Source organism: Corvus kubaryi, unplaced genomic scaffold (genome assembly GCF_017639235.1).
Source record: "Corvus kubaryi isolate FWS band 111438036 unplaced genomic scaffold, C.kubaryi_AGA036_p1.0 126, whole genome shotgun sequence".
NCBI classification, from domain to species: domain Eukaryota; kingdom Metazoa; phylum Chordata; class Aves; order Passeriformes; family Corvidae; genus Corvus; species Corvus kubaryi.
The window spans coordinates 2,478,330-2,497,156 of record NW_024580661.1 but is presented as its reverse complement, the minus strand read 5'-3'; the positions used below and the strand labels follow the sequence as shown (position 1 = coordinate 2,497,156).

Here is an 18,827-nt window from a genome sequence, read left to right as displayed (position 1 = left end):
ATCCCCGTGGGACCCTTCCAGCTCAGGATATTCTCTGATTCTATTCTATGACACACCTGAGCAGGACTTGGGCACAACAGAGATCTGTCACCTGTGAGCTCTGAAGGAAACCCTCTGGATCTCCATCTCCTATTGTTTGGTGCCACAAATAAAATGGTTGTGCCTCAGTTAGTACTACAAAATGAATAAACCAGGATCAAATAAATGATGAGCAAGGAGCACAATGTGAAAAAAAGGGCCATTTTGCTATTTATCTGACGTGTTGATGATTCCTGTTGTTATAAAAAGGTTATAAATTGGAAGAAAAGAGTGATATGTCTTATAAACTCTTCCTTATAAACTCTCTCTGTCAAATATGTTATTTCAGATGGCAACTGCCTCCACTCTGCTTCTCGGGTTCCTGTTGCCATAGAGCCCAGGCCTTGAGCCAACTGAATGGGAGCTAAATGTCACCTCTGGGCATTCACCGTGGGGCTCCCACCCTTTAAATCACCCCTGAGCAGCCTGTGGGATTGGACAGGCAGGTCCCAGGGGCTGTTAACATCCAGGGTTTCTGCTAAGGAAATGGAAACATCTGGGTTGACAGGAAAGGTCCAGCAATGTCTTGGTGAAGGACTCAAGTGGTACCAGAGTCCAAACTAGGGGGGGGACCTGATAGTGATGACAGTCCAGGTGGCATAAGGACTGGGGCATGGAAATAAGGGAGGGCAAAGGACCCGGGCCCTCCTCTGAGCCTGTGGCTGCAGCTGAGGTCACTGTCCTCAGCATGAGCCATGGACAGAAGCACTGCATCATCACACTTCTCCTTTCCCCTGAGGCAGGAAGTGCTGGTTGCAAAACCCAACCTCTCTATATTTGGAAGAGCCAGCTGCAGAGGTCTCACAGCTCAGGAGTGACCTGCTGGCCCCAGCTGACGCCCCAGTGTGGGCTGTGACACTGATGGACAGCTCCTGGCCGTGGCACTGTGGGCAGGACGCACGGCCAGGCTGCGGCTGCAGCACCAGCTTGTCCCGCTGTCCTGGCACGTGTGAGACCTTCACACCATGACAAGAGCAGGGAGTTTGGTCTTCAGCACTGTGTTGGCCATGCCCTGTGTGCCCTGGCATCATGGAGTGAGCTGCCATCAAGGTCTCCTGGCTGGAGCACCATGAACAAGCCCCTCTGTCAGAACTGGTACTGGAGGTGGTAAAAATGTAAGTGCTGGGTAAAGAAGGCAGAGCTGGAGCACTGAGGAGCAGTAAATACTCCTGCCTGAGGGACTCAACTGCTTGTGGCCCCACTCCCTGAACCTATCCTGAGTCTGGATGCTCCTGTGACACCCAGGAGTGGTGGCAGCCAGGGAAGAGCGAGAGCTTAATCCTGCCAGCCTTTTCCTACAGATGGATCCTGCCTGGGATGCCCAGGCAGATGAAGGGTGGCATAAAATGTTGAGAAGTCACACCAGCCTTTCCTAAAAGGTTCTGTATAGACTTGGCTGGCCTGGTTAGTCCTGAAAGGAACAGCAATCAGTTGTACAGCTGGGGCCTGCACTCACAGCCATAAAACCAGGTTTTTGGAGAATTTTCAAGATGAGGAGGAGACCTCTGACTCTGGTCACTTCAGAGATGGAGCAAACCGGAGTTCTTAGGGCTGTGGAGAAGGGTTCCTCACCTACATTCCCATTTCAGGGACTCAGGGGCTGTGCAAACATATGGCAGTAGCTGCACAGGAAGTTCCCAGAAGAAAAGGACAGCTGGAAGTGCAGTCTCCAATGGGAATACCTCACCTAACAGAGTTTGCAAAGCACCAGGAGTCCTGACAGCCCTGTCAGATGCTGTCAGAAAAGGCACCAGGAGGGGACAACAAACTCCTTAAGAAACATTTGTGAAACATTTCCCCTCTCTCTGCTTTCAGGTGTAGCACGTCTCAACAGAGCTGGGAGGGTTATCAGCCAGCCATAAAAGATATCCAGTGCAGATGGACAGGGAACAGAACTTCCAGGGGTTATTTTTACTGAAAAAGCAACACAGAGGATATAAACCCAGCAGCAAAACTTCCATCTCCTCTCTCTCTCTCTCCCTCTCTCCCCTATCCTGTGCACCTGACTTTTACATGTTTCTGAAGGAATTTTGATTTCCAAGAAGCTGCTTATTTAAATAAATCCAATATGGGAACTTAAAATAGACACTTCGTGATCAAACCTTTGCGTGATTTTCTCATCTTGGAATACCTACGCTGTATTTGGAAATGGGTTTATTCACTGTCTCCACAGTGAGACAATCCCCAGGAAAACTCATGCTACATTGACAATATTAATGGGCAAATGTCACATAATTCAAAGGAAAGTGTTTTGGGGTTTTTCTAAAGCCATGGGTTGAAATGCAAAGCAGTGTCTAATGACAGAATGGTCTGGGCTGGAGGGGACCTCAAGGCCCATCTCAGTCCAACCCTGTGCCATGGGCAGGGACACCTTCCACTATCCCAGGCTGCTGAGAGCTCCTAAAAACACACATTTCTCAGTGATCATCAGCAGTTCCTGAGCTGAGTCTGGGACCCACGGGAGGGGCAGTAACAGCCAGAAAAGGCCTGGCTCACCTGTAGATGATGTTGAGCATGCTGTGCTCGCAGTCATTGGTGCTGTACACGCTCAGTTTGTCCAGCAGGTCCAGCAGATGTGTGGAGAAATTGCTGTCAAACTTGTTGATGGTGGCTTCAAAGCCAGATGTGAGGTGCAGGCTGTCAGCATGCTCTGCTAAAAGCTGCCAAGACAAAGGCAGAGTGGCCCCATGTGTTTGCTGATCTGCACTTGCCAAGGGGCTGCAAGTATTCCCCCCATTCCCTAAGCTGCCCAGAAATACTGCCACAAAACTTCCCAGTTGCCCAGCCTCTGAAATCCATCTTTCAAAGTCCTTGGTAGTTAAAAGCCCTGCTGTGCCCAGCCTGGGAGACGCCCAGAGGAGATCCCAGCTGAGTTATCCACAAATACGTGCTGCCACTGCTCATTTTCAAGCAGGAGGAAAAGGCAGAAGACGTGTGTTGCCTAAGACAGGCTGTGACCTCTGGAGCACTGTGACTGCAGTGGTGATGCAGCTGTGTGCCAGAGGGGCTTCCGGAGGGACAGGAGGATCTGCTAACCACAGAGCAAATCCCACGTGCATCTAGACAGAGAAACACGGACAAGACAGATCCCCCAGGTATGAAAGCCATGGGCTACAAAGAGCCAGAGGTCTGGGAATGGGAAAGTGTTGGTGTTGCAGAAAGCCTGGATGTGGCTCTGCACAGCTGAACACACAAGTGGAAACTCAAAACCCAGTGCAGGTGCTGCTGTGGGAGACAGGGTCTTCAAAGCAGACTTTGAGAACTCCAGCAGCGCTCCACACCACCCACAATTCCACAAAGTCCGTGCTTTTGGGGCCAGAGGGGCTCCAGAAACCAGGAAGGGCTATCTACAAGTGGCCACCCTGGCCAGAGTGCCAGCCAGGCCCAGCTGTCCCCGTGTCCCACCTTGTTGGTCAGCTTCTTCTTGGCAGCCTCCTCAGCACGCTCCTCGTCCGTGGGCGGGCCCAGCATGGTGCCATGCTCCAGGGTGAGCCTCTCCATCTCACTGTCCAGCTTCATGCTCTGTGTGAACCTCTGGCAGGGGCACAGCGTTGGGGACACGGTCACAGCCCGTTCTTGCCATCGTGGCAAAGCACGAGGCCCCGTTCTGCCCACCCCAACTCCCAGGACAGCTAACTCTGAGACTGAATTCACTGTGTTGATACACATATCTCCCTAAACCCACTGCAAAGTGGCTTTTATAAAAGCTGTGGGCTCCCTGATGCTGCCTGGAACGTGCCCATCACCTCACCCTCAAGAGAGTGTCTCTACAGAGCACTACAACTTCAAGAGAGGGAATTTGGTCCACATGAACCTGATCTCAACAGGGAAAAAGGAGGATTTTGCAGAGTAAGAAGCCACAGAAACCATTTGGGAGAGGATGTGCACAGTCAAGCCCTAAAGCTGCTGACAGAGGGGACAGAGGCTCGTCCATGTGGGGCTGGCAAAGGGGCTGGCAGTGGCACGGGGAGGCTGCACACACCTGCATGCAGTTGGTGAACATGACACACACAGACATCAGCTTGGAGAAGATCTTGAGCAGCTCCGGGTTGGTGAGCATGCAGTCCTTGAGGCAGTTGTCCAGGAAGCTCGTGTGGTGGCTCAGGACATCGTCGATGTTGGATGCCTGTGACAATGACAAACCAAACCAGGGCAGCTGTGCTGCTCCACCCCAAAGCTCCGTCCCAGCCCCCTGCCTCTGACAGGGACCCCTCAGAGCAACAAACTCCTCATGTACCTCCCAGAAACATCCTGAGATGGAGACTGCATCTGCATTACTGCCTTCAACTGCCCCCCACAGGCTTCAAACCTGACATCACATCCTCACAAATCCTGCTTGCTTTAGTCACCCTCCCCTGGAATTTGCATTTCCTTTGTTTTCAAATCCGCTTGCCATGGCCGCTCCCACCTTCACAAGCTCAGTAAAGTCAGCGAAAACAAGAAGAAAAGAGAAAAAACAAATCAAAGAATCTTAAATGTCAATAAACTTATCATCAAAACATACAGTTGTTCAGAAATATGCTTTAGGAGCCAATAAGGAACTGGGACATGCAGTGTTGCAAGGATTCTGTAAGGATTTTTTGTTCATCTCTGCTACTTCAAGAGGCTGCTCCAGTCTTGAGTTTTAAACGACAGATTCAAACTCCCTCTCGCTCTGTACACTTACGGGACGTGCTGAAGCTCGGAACTCAAGTCAAGCCTAGGAAAGAACCACAGGACTAAAACTGCCACGGCATCCACACTGCTCCAGCAGGACCCGTGCAGGAAACCCCTCCCATATCCCTTCAAGCTACTGCAGAACAGGGATAAATGCAGCTTTCTAATGCCATGAGGATGATGATGAAGTTGTGTTGATGAAGACAATGATGTTGTGAAGATGAAGATCACAGTTATAATTTTAGGAAGAGAGTGCCTTATCTTCAAGTGAAAATGCACAAGAGAGAAGTATGACAAATCAAATGCACCATAAGGCATTACATGAAACCAGTGAGGATCATCCTTTTCCCTCCTAAAATACAAATGAAAGGGAAAAACAGGGACAGGATAACTTCAACAACTGCCTCCATGCAAGTAAAGTAAACTGAGCGTTATATTTTGCAAACCTAAACTTGCAACAGAATTAAGAAGTAAGTACAACTCCCAGATTACCCAGGAGCTTGACATATGAACTCTTCTCATTCAGAAGTTCTTGCCAAGAACATGCAGAGATGCTCACAATGCTAGACCTGCTCCCTCCTGTGAATTCTCCAGGAAAGAGGATGACAGGGCATCAAAAAATGTTGGTTAGCTGACCCCAAAACAACTCCTCAGGGCACAGTAAGAACTAAGGTAGGATCAGCTGACACTGAAGCTGCCAAGAGCTGATTGCAGGGGTGTTGGGCTGTTTGGTACCTCAGATGAATGTCTTTCAGGGTGTAAGAGGAAAAAGATGTGCAACCCAGAACTGTCTGATCGCAGGGTGACTACCAGAGGGAATAATAGTAATAATAATAATAATAATAATAATAATAATAGTAATATGAAGGAAGGCCATGCTTTACACCAAACATTCCCAGCATGTCAGTCCTTGGCAGTTGCATGGAAGGAAGAGCACAGACTCCACTTCTAAGAGCACTGTAAGTCAGCCAAGGATTCAGCTGGAGATGCCTGGACTGGTTTATGGCCTTTGCACTCTGCATCCACCTTCCTTTTCCACAGCTCTCTTTCTCCTGTGTACAGGAACGTCGAGCAGAACCTGCCTTTACATAACAGGGTGTGAGCTGGGCAGAGACAGGGGGATGCAGCACAGGAAAGGGCTAATCAGGCAGAAAGGTGATGCAGAACAGCAGCACTCTGCAACGTGGCAGGAACAGCAGCTCCCAGATATTTAAATGCCTCCCACAAAATCAACAGACACCTGCAGCCACTGGAAATGGGTGTTTTTTTCCGCTATATTACATTTGTTAAGACTTTCATTCCAACTTCACTCACCAGCTTCAGGTTCTTCTCCAGAATGTGCCATGTTGGCTCCATCACTTCAAACATCATATAATACTGGATATTCTGCACAAAATTCAGCATCCGCTGCCGCAGTGTGAAAGCACCAGCAAACCTAGGGGAGAAATCACACCCACACAGCTCAGAGCTAGCAAATGCCACGGAGAACTATCACCAGGCTTGCACAGCCAAGCAGAGCTAAATATTTCTGTCCTAGCAAATTCCTTGCTGCAGTGTGAGAGGGATTGGAAAGTCACTGCAAACCATCTCTGATTATTTTCCATTGCTTTCCCTCCATTCGTAGAGTCAGAGTTTTGAACCTGTCATAGACTTTAAATATTTGCTTATATAAAACGAAAATTTTTATATTAAACACTAAAGCAACTTTACAAGCAAACCTAAAATGTTACAAATTGACCTCCTTGAGCCTGTAAGACATTTTTAAGGATCTTTTCCACCTCAGTATTGTCTGAACCATGTCATGAGGTATCTGATTAGCAAGGAGGAGACCCAAAACTGAAAGAGAAAAAAAAAAAAAGGCTGTACCACTTAGCTGAATGCAGGGAGAACTGCTTGGCTGTCTTACTGCTGATCCAAACGTTGCACAGCTGCCTTTCCACGTGCTTGCAGTAGAACATGTGTCTGAAAAGCATCTGGTACCTTGTCAGTGCTTTCCTGGAAAGAAAGGAGAAGCCCGTCCAGATGAAGGCCTGTTCTGATTGACAGACTAAGCTGTGAAGGCTGAGGCTGCTCAGAGGTAAAGAGACTTTACACAATATGTTCCCCACGCCTTCAGACACACGCAGATCTGCGCTGAACTGAGGCAGGAGAGTCACATTTGCAACCATCCCAAAGAATTCCTCTCCAAGGAGACCCTCCTCCGTACTTCCTGCCAGTGGGTGCATCACCAGCCCCCTTAATTCCCTCGAGCTCTGTGCAGGGGTCACTCACACAGGGGCTGGGGGTCAAAGCCTGTGGTCTTGTACCCACTGCACTAAGGCTGTGATGGTCACCCAAGAATTCACCAAGATTTTAGAATTTGCCCAAGAATTTACCAAGATTTTCCAAAAAAGGGGAGAAAAAGCTGTCACCAAGCTACAGGCAGCATTACCCCACCAGCAATGCACTGCCACAAGCAGATGGGGCTGCTTATTTATAGCTCTGGGACTGGATTCAGGTCTGTGCTCAGACACTTCGGCGTAGGTGTCTGCAGAGCTCCAGTCGATACAGTTCAGGAAACCTTACCAAATCCTATTTTCACTTCCATAGCTACCAGCAGAGCTAACACGCTCTGTTGGGAAGGAAGAGACAAAATTCCCAAAGCGTCGCGTCGTTAGGAAAGTCTCACCGATTCAACGGAGTTTTTAGAGGGGAAATTAAGGGAGTAATTAATTGCTGGCATTTAGCAATTTGAAATCTGCCCCTCTGTTCATGCAGTGCTGCTTGTCCCATTTGCTTGTGGCTCACAGCAGTGTTTCTCCAGGGAAACAAGAGGCAAATGCCTGCAGAAAAATGAACCATTCAGTCCCTCACAAGGCAGTTAAATGCAAAATAGCCTGTTAGAGTAGCAACAGCCGGTGTCCTCTGAGTCTGCAACCTCAGCAAGTGCATTTTTTTCTGCTCTCCAGGTTTGAGGAATGTTTGATTTTTGCATGGAAAACCTCTTGTGAGAGTACCTGCCTGTTTTTCCTTCAGTGGACTGACGCCTCACCTGTTGATGATGAGGGACAGAGGCCACTTCACAATGTAGTCGAAGGAAAAGGCCTCCAGGCCGCTGAGGGTGAGCTCTGTGGGGTCTGCACTGATGATGGCCTTCTCCTGCTTTGTTTCTATGGCCAATACTCTCAGGAGCTGCGTGATGAGGTCATGGGGCATCAAGTCGATCTGTGAAGGAAGAGCAGGAAAGAAATGAACCCACAGGATACCCACAGCTACTGTGGAACAACAGGCAAGGTGCCCATGGTCAGAGTCAGCCTCCAGTCATCAGAGCAACCTAGGAAGCAGCACGTTCTCTCCGGCACACAGATCTCCCCAAACCATGGTAGGCCTTCTGCTCAAAGTCAATTATCTTCTGCTTCCACCCATTCTCACCTTTAAATCATCCTTGAAAGGATCAGTGTTGGCTGTGCTCATTCTCAGGGCTAATTCCAGCAGAGCCTCCAGCCTCGTCGTTACGATGTCATCTACAGGCTTCTTAAGTTCCTCCTCCGTCAGATCCATGAAGTGAACAAAGAAGTCCCCTTGATCCATCAGGAAATAGTGTTTTATAGACCTGCCCAAGGAAACGAAGGGACAATTGATTACTTTCCTTAAAGCCCAGGTTAATCCATATCAAAACCTGAAGGAACAAAGGCAATCAATTCAATGAGCCTGTGGGGTTTGATCACAAAATGCTTCTCCTCCTGGAGAGCAGACAGCCATAAATAACCGGTTTGGACTAGTCTTTTATGGATGTCTCCTCCTCCCTACCCCCTCAGTCAGGACGCTTCTGTGCAGTCAGATCAGGGCTGCTGCTGTTCTTTTTTTTGCCTACAAAAATGCAAAAAAAAAACCCCTTAGGTGTGTGGGGTGCAGGCTCCTGCTGCTGTCCTGAACAACTCCCAGCCCAGGGGTAGCGGCCAGTTCTGAGCAGAATCCTGGACTCCTCTCACTGAACAAACATCTGTGCTGATTTTTGTAAGTCCAGCAGACTTCTGCTGCAACAGGATACACAAACCTTCATCTTCACCTGGCACCAGGGAGAGTTACCTGCAGAGGGAACAGAGCATGGAAGGAGCCCGAGGTGAGCCTGAGGATTCCCCAAGTGCCTGCCCAGAGATCACACGTGGTAACTGCAGGCTTTGGAGCAAAAAGAGGAGCAGCACAGCCCTAACGCAGTGTGGCTGCAGACTCCTGATCTGACTGGGCTAGACAAAGCCCTGATCTAGTTTTAGCAACAGCCTTCCAAGGAAGTTGGACCAGAGACCCCCAGACATCTTTCCCACTCAACATTTCTATCATTTTAGACTTTTCTTTTCCCCCCCCACCCTCTTCAGGGAAAAAACCCCAAATCTTATTTTTCAGGTCAACCTTTCTAAATGGAAATAGAGAGAACACCTTGGTAATATCCCAAGAGAACAGAGCTAACTTCAAAAACGTATGTTCCTTAGCAGAACCAATCTATTTATCATGCATTAAGTAAAATGAATCAAACCTTAGGTGAGCCACCAGCTCTTTCTCCTCCATCAGGAAGTCCAGAAGAACTTTGCTGGCATAGTTATATGCTTTTTCTATTTGTTCCACATAGGCTCTCTCTTTTAAAGTGTAGATGACCTCTTTGGCCACAGGGCAGGTGACATCTCGCCCACATTCCCGCACAACATTTAAGTATTTCCCTGAAAATAAAAAGAATGATCCATATTCATACCTGCTGTACAGCCAACAGGGAAACTTCCACACCACTCCCTTCAAGTGGAAGGCATGATGAGAAATGTTTACACTATGTTGTGCTGAAAGCTGGAAAGGATTGAGGCACCTTTCAAAAGATGATACAGAATTTTAAATTAGGCACCTGGTATCACATTTAAGGAGATTCAGGAATAGTTTTGCTTCCCAGTGGTGACAGAAGATCTCTGCGGGTGGCCTGAAGCACTGCAGATCTGCTCCACACGTCACTTTTGGAGGGTTTTGTACAAGGATGAGAGGTTGAACGATTCATTTAACCCCCCAAATTAACACTCAGATGGTCAAACCTCAGCTGCCCAGCTCCATCCAGCTAGAAAATCTACCCACAGAACAGCAGTGAGACAGACAGCTGCCCTTGCTGCTCCTTCCCATGTGTTATTGGATTTATGGGATTTGGGGTTTTTTTCACATCTGACTCTCCTGTTGCTCCCGATTCAGCAGGACAACCCCGTAAAGTGGCAAGGCACGGTGACATCTCCTTTCTCTTTGCGCAAGGGAGGGCAATGCTTGTCTCAAAGTTCCTCTCACACCAGAAGCACCCACCTGTGCTCAGGATTTTGTCAGCCATTTTCTGCAGGAAGGAGGGAATCTGTTGCTGAACAACAGTGTATCTCTGATCCCAGTACTTGTCATTATAGTCCTCCTGAATCTTCTCCTTCTGCAGCTCGTGCTCCTCCACCATGAACTCACTGAACAGTTAAAGCAGATGTTTAGGGGCAGGGAGTGGTACAATGAGCATTACTTTTTTTGACCTGCAAACTGGTAATGTGATCTATCAGACAGAAGGTCTCATGAGGACACATCCAAGCAAGAACTGAAATTAGTCTGTATGTGAAGCAAGAGGAGAAGCACTATGCAGTGTCTCTGGTGATCTGCAATGAGGAACGCAGTTTTGCAGGGTTCATAAACCAAGGCTAAACATTATCTGTTTGTCAGTGCAGGGGTGAGGAAACTGGCCTTTGTCCACCTTCCCACCAGCACAAAGGCATTGATTTCAGATATTTTATCTTCAGCTTTGTCCCTGCCTTAGGATGCTGAAAATGTAGGAAATAGAAATGCTGCATAAACTATCAAATACAGCAGAACGCTTCAAATGGCTCTACAAAAGCCAAAACACTTCTGGGAGGGCTGTTTCAGGCCCCCAGGCAATGCAGACTTGACAGAGCAGATCAGTATTTCTGAAGTTTTGCAAATCATTTTCATTGCTTAACTGTTCTTTACCTGTATGGATCATTAATGATGCCTCTATAGATCCACTTTTCCAGGATTTCAAAGTAAGGCACGCTGGCTGCCTTGGTTAAATACAGGCACAACTCCTGGGCCTGGCTGTCCCCCGTGTAATTGAAAGTCTTGTCATGGAGCAAGCTCAGGGTTGATCCTCCCATGCACTCACCCTTATCCACAGAAGTAGCTGGAATTTAAAAATACCGATATAAGACACTCACATCCTCAAAAGTCCTGAAACAAAACCCCAAAGGGTCCCCAGAATGGATGTGGCCCCCTGGGCAACCTGCTGTAGCTGTAAGCAAGGGGCTGGACTAGGAGCTTCCCAGGATTCCTTCTGGTTATACATCCACACAGAGCTGGAGAGGAGATTGGGAAGGAGCTGAGGAGAGGCAGCACTGGTGGATACAACTGATGGGAAGGGCAAGGGCTGTGAGGGCAAAGGGCACAGAGGTGCCTCCTGACAGCTCCAGAGGCACATCCAGCCCTAGAGACTGAACGCTGTTCTCCAGGAGAAGTGCAGTGCCCTCACAAGTACAATTCCCCCGGGCTTTCTTCTTCAATAAAACAGAAAATCAAAATGAGACACGCCCTGCCTGGCTGGCTACCCTGCACAGTTCTCACAAGCTGTCAAAATGTAACAACTGTGTTTTGGAAATTTACCCAGGGAAGCCAGAATCTCCAGGGTCCTCATTGTGGGCTGGATGTAAAACCACAGTTTCTGCAGGGACAGGAGTCCCTGCCTCTGAAGATGCTCCAGCTGGGTAATTAATATCATGTATTCCTTGATTAGAGTCCGCATGGCAGCAGCCAGAGCATGATTTACCTGTCCATACTCGAAGGAAGACTTCTCCTCTATAAACCTGTAAAAAGCAAAATGGAAACTCTTTCAGGCAAGGCAACTTGTCTAATTTACAGGAATTTCTGCCTTTAGGACACTGTGCAGGCACACCAGTAGGTCCCTGGAAAGCACACTGGTCCCTCTCCGTGTTTCCCATCCCACATTTCCTAGTAGGGAAAGCTGTGGAACGATGTTTCCTCTCCAACTGCAAAGGAACTAAAATCATTAGCAAAACCACCATGTAGAAAGTGAGAGCCAGCACACAAAGGTTCTCTCAGTCCTGGATGCCCAGAGGGGAGCAAAAAGCAGGAAGCATGGAGAAATTCACAGCAGAGTGGGAAGAGAGGGCAGAACAAGCAGATATATCCTAACTGCGTTTTACCTGAAGTTACCAAGGCCAAGACTGGAAAAAACAAAGGTGTGTGAATGTAAAAGTGAACTGGCAGCACAGAGGAAAAACCCAGCAAAGGAAACGTAGCTAAAACTGACCCAAATAAATTGTCACTCCTTTTATAGCCTCACAGTTTGAATTAAGCACAGAAGTTAACACCTGCACATTGGCAGGTTCTCTCTTCTCACAGCAGAGCCTCCTCCCCTGACCAAAGCCAACTCGGTACCTGGTGACAGCAGAGTAACTTGCTGCCACAGGAAGAATCCTGGTCACCAGCTCCTTGATGGACAAGTCCAGGTTTGGATCGAGTGAAAAGGCTCGGTTCTGCCTGCCCACGAGGGCCTGTGCTGTGATGTACCTTCCATCCACACCGATGAGAACGTACAGCAAGTCCTCCACAATCACGGACTCCTGCGAGGCCAATGGCAAAGTGCCTGTTTCCAGAGAGGAGACAGAAAAAGGCCACAGCGTGCCATCATCCACCCGTTTCAGTCTCCCACCTCGCTGTCCTGGAGAACAGAACCCTTTGCTCATTTACACCCCAATCCAGCACACAGGAGCAGACACCCAACACCTGCGGCCAAGAGAACATCAGCCACAGCTCCTGCTGCTGATCCTTCCACCCAAAAGGGCCCAGCTAGTTCCAACAATTTCCCCAACCTCCTCGCCACCAACATATTCAAATACCCAGAAAACAGCTCAAATACAGTCACAAAGAAAAAAAGTGCCAAGAACCAAGTTTTGCTGAGTGGGAACACCTGAACAGCATTTCTGAACGAGAACAAAACACTACAAATTAATGCAATTTTCCCTGTGTTTCACATACCTATTGGTACTGTTGTGTCAGTGCTTAGACTGGTGCCAATTAAGAAATCCCCAATAAGTGCAGGTCTCTCATACACCCAGGATGGGAATACTGGAATGGGCTGGCCAGAATTCTTCTTGTTCTGCTTATCCCGGAGGATTTTTCGTGTAAGCTCAAGAGGCTGTTGGAAAAAGCGAGAGAGGGAAAGAAAGGAAAAAAACAGGAGACTTTCAGAAGTCCAAGAAATGTTTAATTTCAAGGAGAAATCGACTGCAAACCCATCGATGGACTTGAGAACAGAAAGTAGAATAGCTGGTATTTCAGCAGCATGGTGTGGGGTTTAATTTCCCTGTACCACCTAGTCTGTTTGCCCCACTGCTGCAAAAAATGCATCTTTTTTTAATACATTTGGCCTTTTTACGTGGGGGTACATCAAATAATGCCTTTCTGCATCCCTCCACACTGGTCTGGGTGCTGGGGCACACGAAGGGGAGCAGAATGGGGACATGCACAACCACCAGGCAGTGGTTGCTGGTTTGGAGAGAGCACCACAGGAAAGCAGCAAACTCCTTCCAGAAGCACAAACATCCTATTCCAGGGGCACTGAACGCCTCTGAACTCAATGCCAAATGCAACCCAGACAAATCCACCCACAGAGAGCTGGAGAATGATGGAGTTTTTTGCTCTGAGTGGGAGTTGGCGAAGGAAGCGAGCTCTTGAAGACTGAAAGACTTTCCACCCCCAGCTCTGACACTAAAATAAATGGAGTGCAAGATCAGTCATCAGCTGGGGAGGCTTGTGAGATGCACAACCTACATGAACATTTGGAGCCCCTGTGCACAAACACAGGGCTGGTGAAGGCCATTTCTGAAACTCCACAGATGTGTGTGTGTGAAAAGGGATATGCACAGGCTCATTTTACTTTCTTATTTACATCATGTGTGGGCGATCTGCTAAAAGGACCTCGATTTCCTCTGCTCCCCCACCAGAACTGGGACTCTCAGATGGAGAAATAGGAAGCATCAAGCAAGCTGCCAGCAATTCAAAGGATGGCCAAACCCCACATGAAACTGCAAACCTCAGCTGGCTGTATGAACATGTTCTGCTTGGGAGAAGGGCAGCCAGGAGAAGGGCACCCACCAGTAGGTCTTCCCAAATGGCAGGGAGGAAAAATTTCTTCGTTGAGAGAGTGGTTAAGCACTGGAAGAAGCTTCCCAGGGAAATGGTGGTGTTACCACCTCTGGAAGTGTTCAAAACATGAGCAGAAATGGCAGCTGGGGACATGGTTTAGTGGGCATGGTGATACTCAATCCAAGGCTGGACTTGATGACTCTCTGATTTTATTCTACGACAAGAGGCAGGGCACTTCTGTTGCAGTTCAACCAGCTCTAGTGTGACTTTGTTAACTGGCAGAGATCAAAAAAGTCAACATTTTGGCTACAAGGGACACATTGACCTGAAAGGGAACATGGAACTTTCCCCACCTCGATGAATCCTGGACCAAAGCTGGTCCAAGCAGTAACTCCAATCCCTGAATGATCTCTCTGACAGTGCCAAGCGATCCCAGGGCAGATGGCACAGCACGTGGGGCACGGGTGACAAAGCACGTGTCTCAGGGGCACGAATCACCTCTCTGCAACTCGAAATTTGGGTCACTGTCATTACAGGCTTCAGCAACAGCCTGGAGAAAACTCCCAGGGCTGAAAGCACGGCCCTCAGGTGGCACCTGAACTGAACAGGGTGGCACTTTGCCACTGTCATGCTGATGAACCTGCATCTGACATCTTGAGCAGTGGCAGCGCCAACATGCCTCGAGGGAGAGGAAGGCCTGGTCTCTGAGGCCCATGAACACCTCCAACTCCACTTGTGATCCTCACAGACAGAAGATCTGTGTCAGAGGCTGAGCAGAGCTAACACTTCCCAGGAATGCTCTCCTGTCCCAGCCCTTACTGACTCAACAGCCCCAAGCCCCAGCCCATGAAGCCCTCTTAACACAGTTTCACCTCTTGAAGTCTGAAGAAAGTACAAATGGAGCAGCAGGAAAGCACAAATCTTGGCTTGTGATGCCATTTCAAACCCTCTGGCTGTGAATTGCACATCCCAGAGAGCGGCACTTCCAGGTCTTTCCTCTTTTAGCAAGTTCACACATAAATCCTGGTAAGAAGATCAGTTATCTTCACTGGAAATTCATCTTCCCATCATGATCTAAATCACCCACTTGACTCAGATCATCTGTGAAGGATCTGGATGAGTCAGGCCCAGTGTCTGTGCAGTATTTCAGTGTATGTGGGACAAGGCTGGTCTCAGCACTGCTGACAGGGTGAGGGGGTTGGACCCTTTGTTTAGGATTTGAGTTCTCCATCACCACATTCACGTAGGACCCTTCAAGCCCAGAGACCCGTGAGGCGTCCCAAAGCATGGGACATGGGAGGTCCACCCCTCTTGCCATCAAGGGCCTCAAGTGAACTGAGGTTTGTCCCCTATTAAATTTTGCTGACCAGACATCAGAAGGCGCTGTGGACCCCTGAGCATCTTCTCCTCATTCCCCTCTGTCCAAAGAACTCTCCATACACTGCTGCCCCTTGCCTTCTGCAGCCAAAATGTCCTTATCTTGATCCATGAGTTTTCCACCAAAATTTTCCCCTCCCTGTCCTGTTTGCCAGGCCAAGCCACCACAGTACAGTGTTTTTACACAAATAATTACAGGCAACAGAATTTGGGGTTTAAGTAGTAAATTGCCCTTTTGCACTCTGACCTCACAACCTACTGCTGCTAACGAAATGCTGAACTGTTTTCTAAGCCTGTGTCTCCAGCTGGTTTTCCTTTTCCTTTCTGTCTTTGGGATTGCTTTGCAGGATGTACTTCAGGAGCTGAAATAGCTGAGTAGGGGGAATGGCTGTGCTCACTTGACGAAGGACGAGGTGAGGGGCCGCAGCCCATTATCCAGGAGCAGAGCTCCCAGGAAGGATGGGAACACATCACAAGGCTGCTGAGCTCCTGGGCAAGCACTGCCACAGGCAGACAAGGAAATGTCAGCACAGCTTAAAGCTGAAAGGGGAAATGAAATTCCATTAGCCCCCAGCAGTTAGAGCTGTCAAGGCCTAAACTTGACTCAACCTCAGAATCACAGAATGGTTTGGTTTGGAAGGGATTTTGAGCTCATCTCACTATCCCAGGCTGCTCCAAGCCCCAGTGTCCAACCTGGCCTTGGACATTTCCAGGGATCCAGGGGCAGCCACAGCTGCTCTGGGCACCCTGTGCCAGGACCTCACAGGGAAGAATTTAACTGTGAATTTAACCTTAGAATAACCTCAAAGAATTTAACCTTAACTGACTGGAATAGAAAAAGGGCACTTTTTCTAAGAACAGCACCCAGATTTAATATAATCTGACTAACAGAAAGGGAAGATTTAGTGCCCAGAGCTTGGGAAGGGCTTTGTACCTGCTGTGCACTGGAGTTGGCTGTGACACTGCCCAGCTGCTTGCGCAGCTCCTCCAGCTCCTGCAGAGACATCTTGGAAGTGGATGTGGGGATGGAAAAATTCGTGCTGCTGCTGGTGGCTGCATTTGCTGCGAGTTCTGCCCTTTCTTTAGCATTTTGTTGCAGGTAGTGGAGTGTCTGTACATAGACAAAAAGAAGAAGAGATTTTGTGAATGATGGGCAGCACAATCTAAAGCAAAAAACACATAAGCATGCCCTGGTTGTGCTGAATCTAACCACAGATCTCTCTGTCCCAGTTTTCCGTGTCTTAGTGAATCACATCAAGAGGAGCGTAACTCTCAGTGGGGCTTTAATAATTCAGGAAAAGCTACAACTGGTTATCTGTTGATTATTCTACAGATTTCACTGAACTTTACCATCAGCTGTGCTTGAAACCATTGCACTGTTGCTACTCTTCAACATGCAGCTCTAAAGGAGGAACCAACCTCTTTGTCTTCGGTGAGTTTGGACAGCAGATAAACTAAAGAATCCAAATGTCTGGTGTTTTTAGACTTCAGCTCATCGTACTTCTTTAAAAAATCTTCAGGAGTTCGAGAAAACTCTGCTATTTTCACCTGTAAAACACCACATTAATATTACATGGAGTTACAATTAAAATTAAATGGAATTAGAGCAAGCGTGCAGCTCAGGCTACAAAGATGTGAAGTTCAGACAGAGTTAGAAACTTCCTAGCACTTAGAGCTTGACTCTTAAGTGGATTGCTTTTAAAAATGAAAATAAAAAGCACTTTTATGGCCAAAACAGTATGTCTGGTCATGAGTGCCAGGCTTTAATCCCTAATATTTGGGTGGTATTCAGAAGAAAAAAGTCAGGTGCTACTCATGGAATTGCATTTTATACAATTTTCATTTCATGATGGAATCACAGGATGGTTTGGGTGGGAAGGAACCTTCAAGGTTCCACCCCCTGCCATGGGCAGGGACACCTTCCACTGTCCCAGGCTGCTCCAAGCCCCAATGTCCAGCCTGGCCTTGGACACTGCCAGGGATCCAGGGGCAGCCCCAGCTGCTCTGGGCACCCTGTGCCAGCGCCTGCCCACCCTCCCAGGGAACAAGTCCTTCCCAATATCCCACAAAATAACCTCCTGCTTTGAACTTGCCCCCACCCCAGTCCTAACAGTCCTCTTCTCCCACCAACACTCAAGGATCCCACCTTTTCCCTCCCAGGCCGCCCACCCCACACCCAGCACCGCGATTCCAAATCCGATCACCCCTTCGTCTTCCCTTCTTTTTCACTCCACCGACACCAACAGGACGGGATGTTATTCCCAGAACAGCCGGGAACAAACCTTGGCGCTGTGTGCAGAGACGGTGGTGGTGACGTAGGGCGTGCGGTTCTTCTGCAGCAGCTCGATGTAGACCTCGGCGCCCTCCCCGCCGTGCACCCGCAGCAGGCTCAGCAGCTCGTTCACGTCGTGGTGGATGCGGAACTCGCTCATGCTCCCAGCTCGGGCCACCAGCCCTGGGGACACGGCAACGAGGGGTTATCCTGCTGCTCCGAGGGAGGACATCCCCGCCAGGGAGATTCCTCCACCTTGGAAAGAACGCAGGAAGCACTGGTTTGTGTCCTGACAGGCTGACCCTGCTGCTGCTGCTGCTGCTTCTGAAGTCACTGGAAAGCAGTTTTTCCCAAGTTTAGGGGTTTTCCTATTCCACTGCCCACTTTGCTAACTTCACTCCAATCCTGCAGAGTGTTTAAATAACTTTAATACTGACACAAAACCCGGGGACGAGCTCAGCTGGTCAGAGCCTGGTGCTAAAAACAACCAGGTTGTGGGGTCAATCCCGGAACGGGCCATTCACTTAGGAGTTGGACTCGATGCTCCCCGTGGGTCCCTTCCAACTCAGAATAGTCTGTGATTCTGTAAATCAGAAGTAAGACCCCGAGTCAGGAATCGTGGAAGCAAAAAAGGAGTTTAATGTGACACCCTGCACAGATCGTATCAAGCAGACACAATCCAGATCCACGTATCAAGCACACGGACACACTTCTGTTTTGCCAAGAGCATGGATCCCTGCAAGCCTTGGTCCAGCTCTCCACTCAAAACTTACTGATATTAGGACAGGCTCTGCATGGCTTAGTCCAGTCCAAGCTTAAATATCTTTAAAGGCCCAGGTTCCCCAAGCACTTGGGACCCTGATCCTACTGGGATTTCCCGTGGGCTGCTGAAGTGCCTGGGGGTCAGGGGTGTAGGGACTGAGGAAAAGCTGCGGGAGCTGGGCTGGCTCAGCTGGACAGCCCGTCCCGTGGGCGCGGGGGGATCCCCATCCCCGGGCACGGCCCCCGGGCACCGGCGACGGCTCCCTCGGAGCGACCCGCGGGGCCGGGCAGCTCCTCAGCCGCGCCCTGCTCCGCCCCGTCCCGCGCTATCCCGTCCCTCTCCGCACTGTCCCGTCCTGTCCCGCTTAATTCCGTCCCTTCTCGCTTCACCACGTCCCGCTCCATTTCCCTTCCCTTCCCTTCCCATCCCATCCCTACCTGCCCGCCCGGAAGTGCCGCCGCCGCCGCCGGCGGGAAGCGCGCCCTGCGCATGCGCACCATCCGGAGCGCGAACCCGGCCGCGCGC

General features: G+C 49.2%; 1 protein-coding gene across 3 annotated transcripts in view; it reads right to left on the bottom strand.

The window, feature by feature from the left end:
* The window catches only part of TUBGCP2 (tubulin gamma complex associated protein 2), a 24,194-nt gene extending 5,367 nt beyond the window's left edge, over positions 1–18,827 (bottom strand). For 2 of the 3 annotated variants that reach the window (XR_006015065.1, XM_042022056.1), the window contains exons 1-16: positions 17,550–18,570; positions 16,687–16,815; positions 16,202–16,378; positions 12,781–12,940; positions 12,181–12,388; positions 11,386–11,585; positions 10,720–10,909; positions 10,042–10,187; positions 9,248–9,428; positions 8,146–8,326; positions 7,766–7,938; positions 6,601–6,729; positions 6,049–6,169; positions 4,061–4,204; positions 3,484–3,612; positions 2,575–2,738 (exon numbers count right to left, since the gene is read on the bottom strand). Coding sequence is in view for 2 of the 3 variants with exons in the window: in XM_042022056.1 (XP_041877990.1) it covers positions 2,575–2,738; positions 3,484–3,612; positions 4,061–4,204; positions 6,049–6,169; positions 6,601–6,729; positions 7,766–7,938; positions 8,146–8,326; positions 9,248–9,428; positions 10,042–10,187; positions 10,720–10,909; positions 11,386–11,585; positions 12,181–12,388; positions 12,781–12,940; positions 16,202–16,378; positions 16,687–16,815; positions 17,550–17,699 (2,582 nt within the window). In the remaining variant the exon portion in view is untranslated. Of the gene's footprint in view, positions 1–2,574; positions 2,739–3,483; positions 3,613–4,060; positions 4,205–6,048; positions 6,170–6,600; positions 6,730–7,765; positions 7,939–8,145; positions 8,327–9,247; positions 9,429–10,041; positions 10,188–10,719; positions 10,910–11,385; positions 11,586–12,180; positions 12,389–12,780; positions 12,941–16,201; positions 16,379–16,686; positions 16,816–17,549; positions 18,571–18,739 lie in introns of those variants that run through there. The other variant, XM_042022064.1, reaches the window with a different exon arrangement.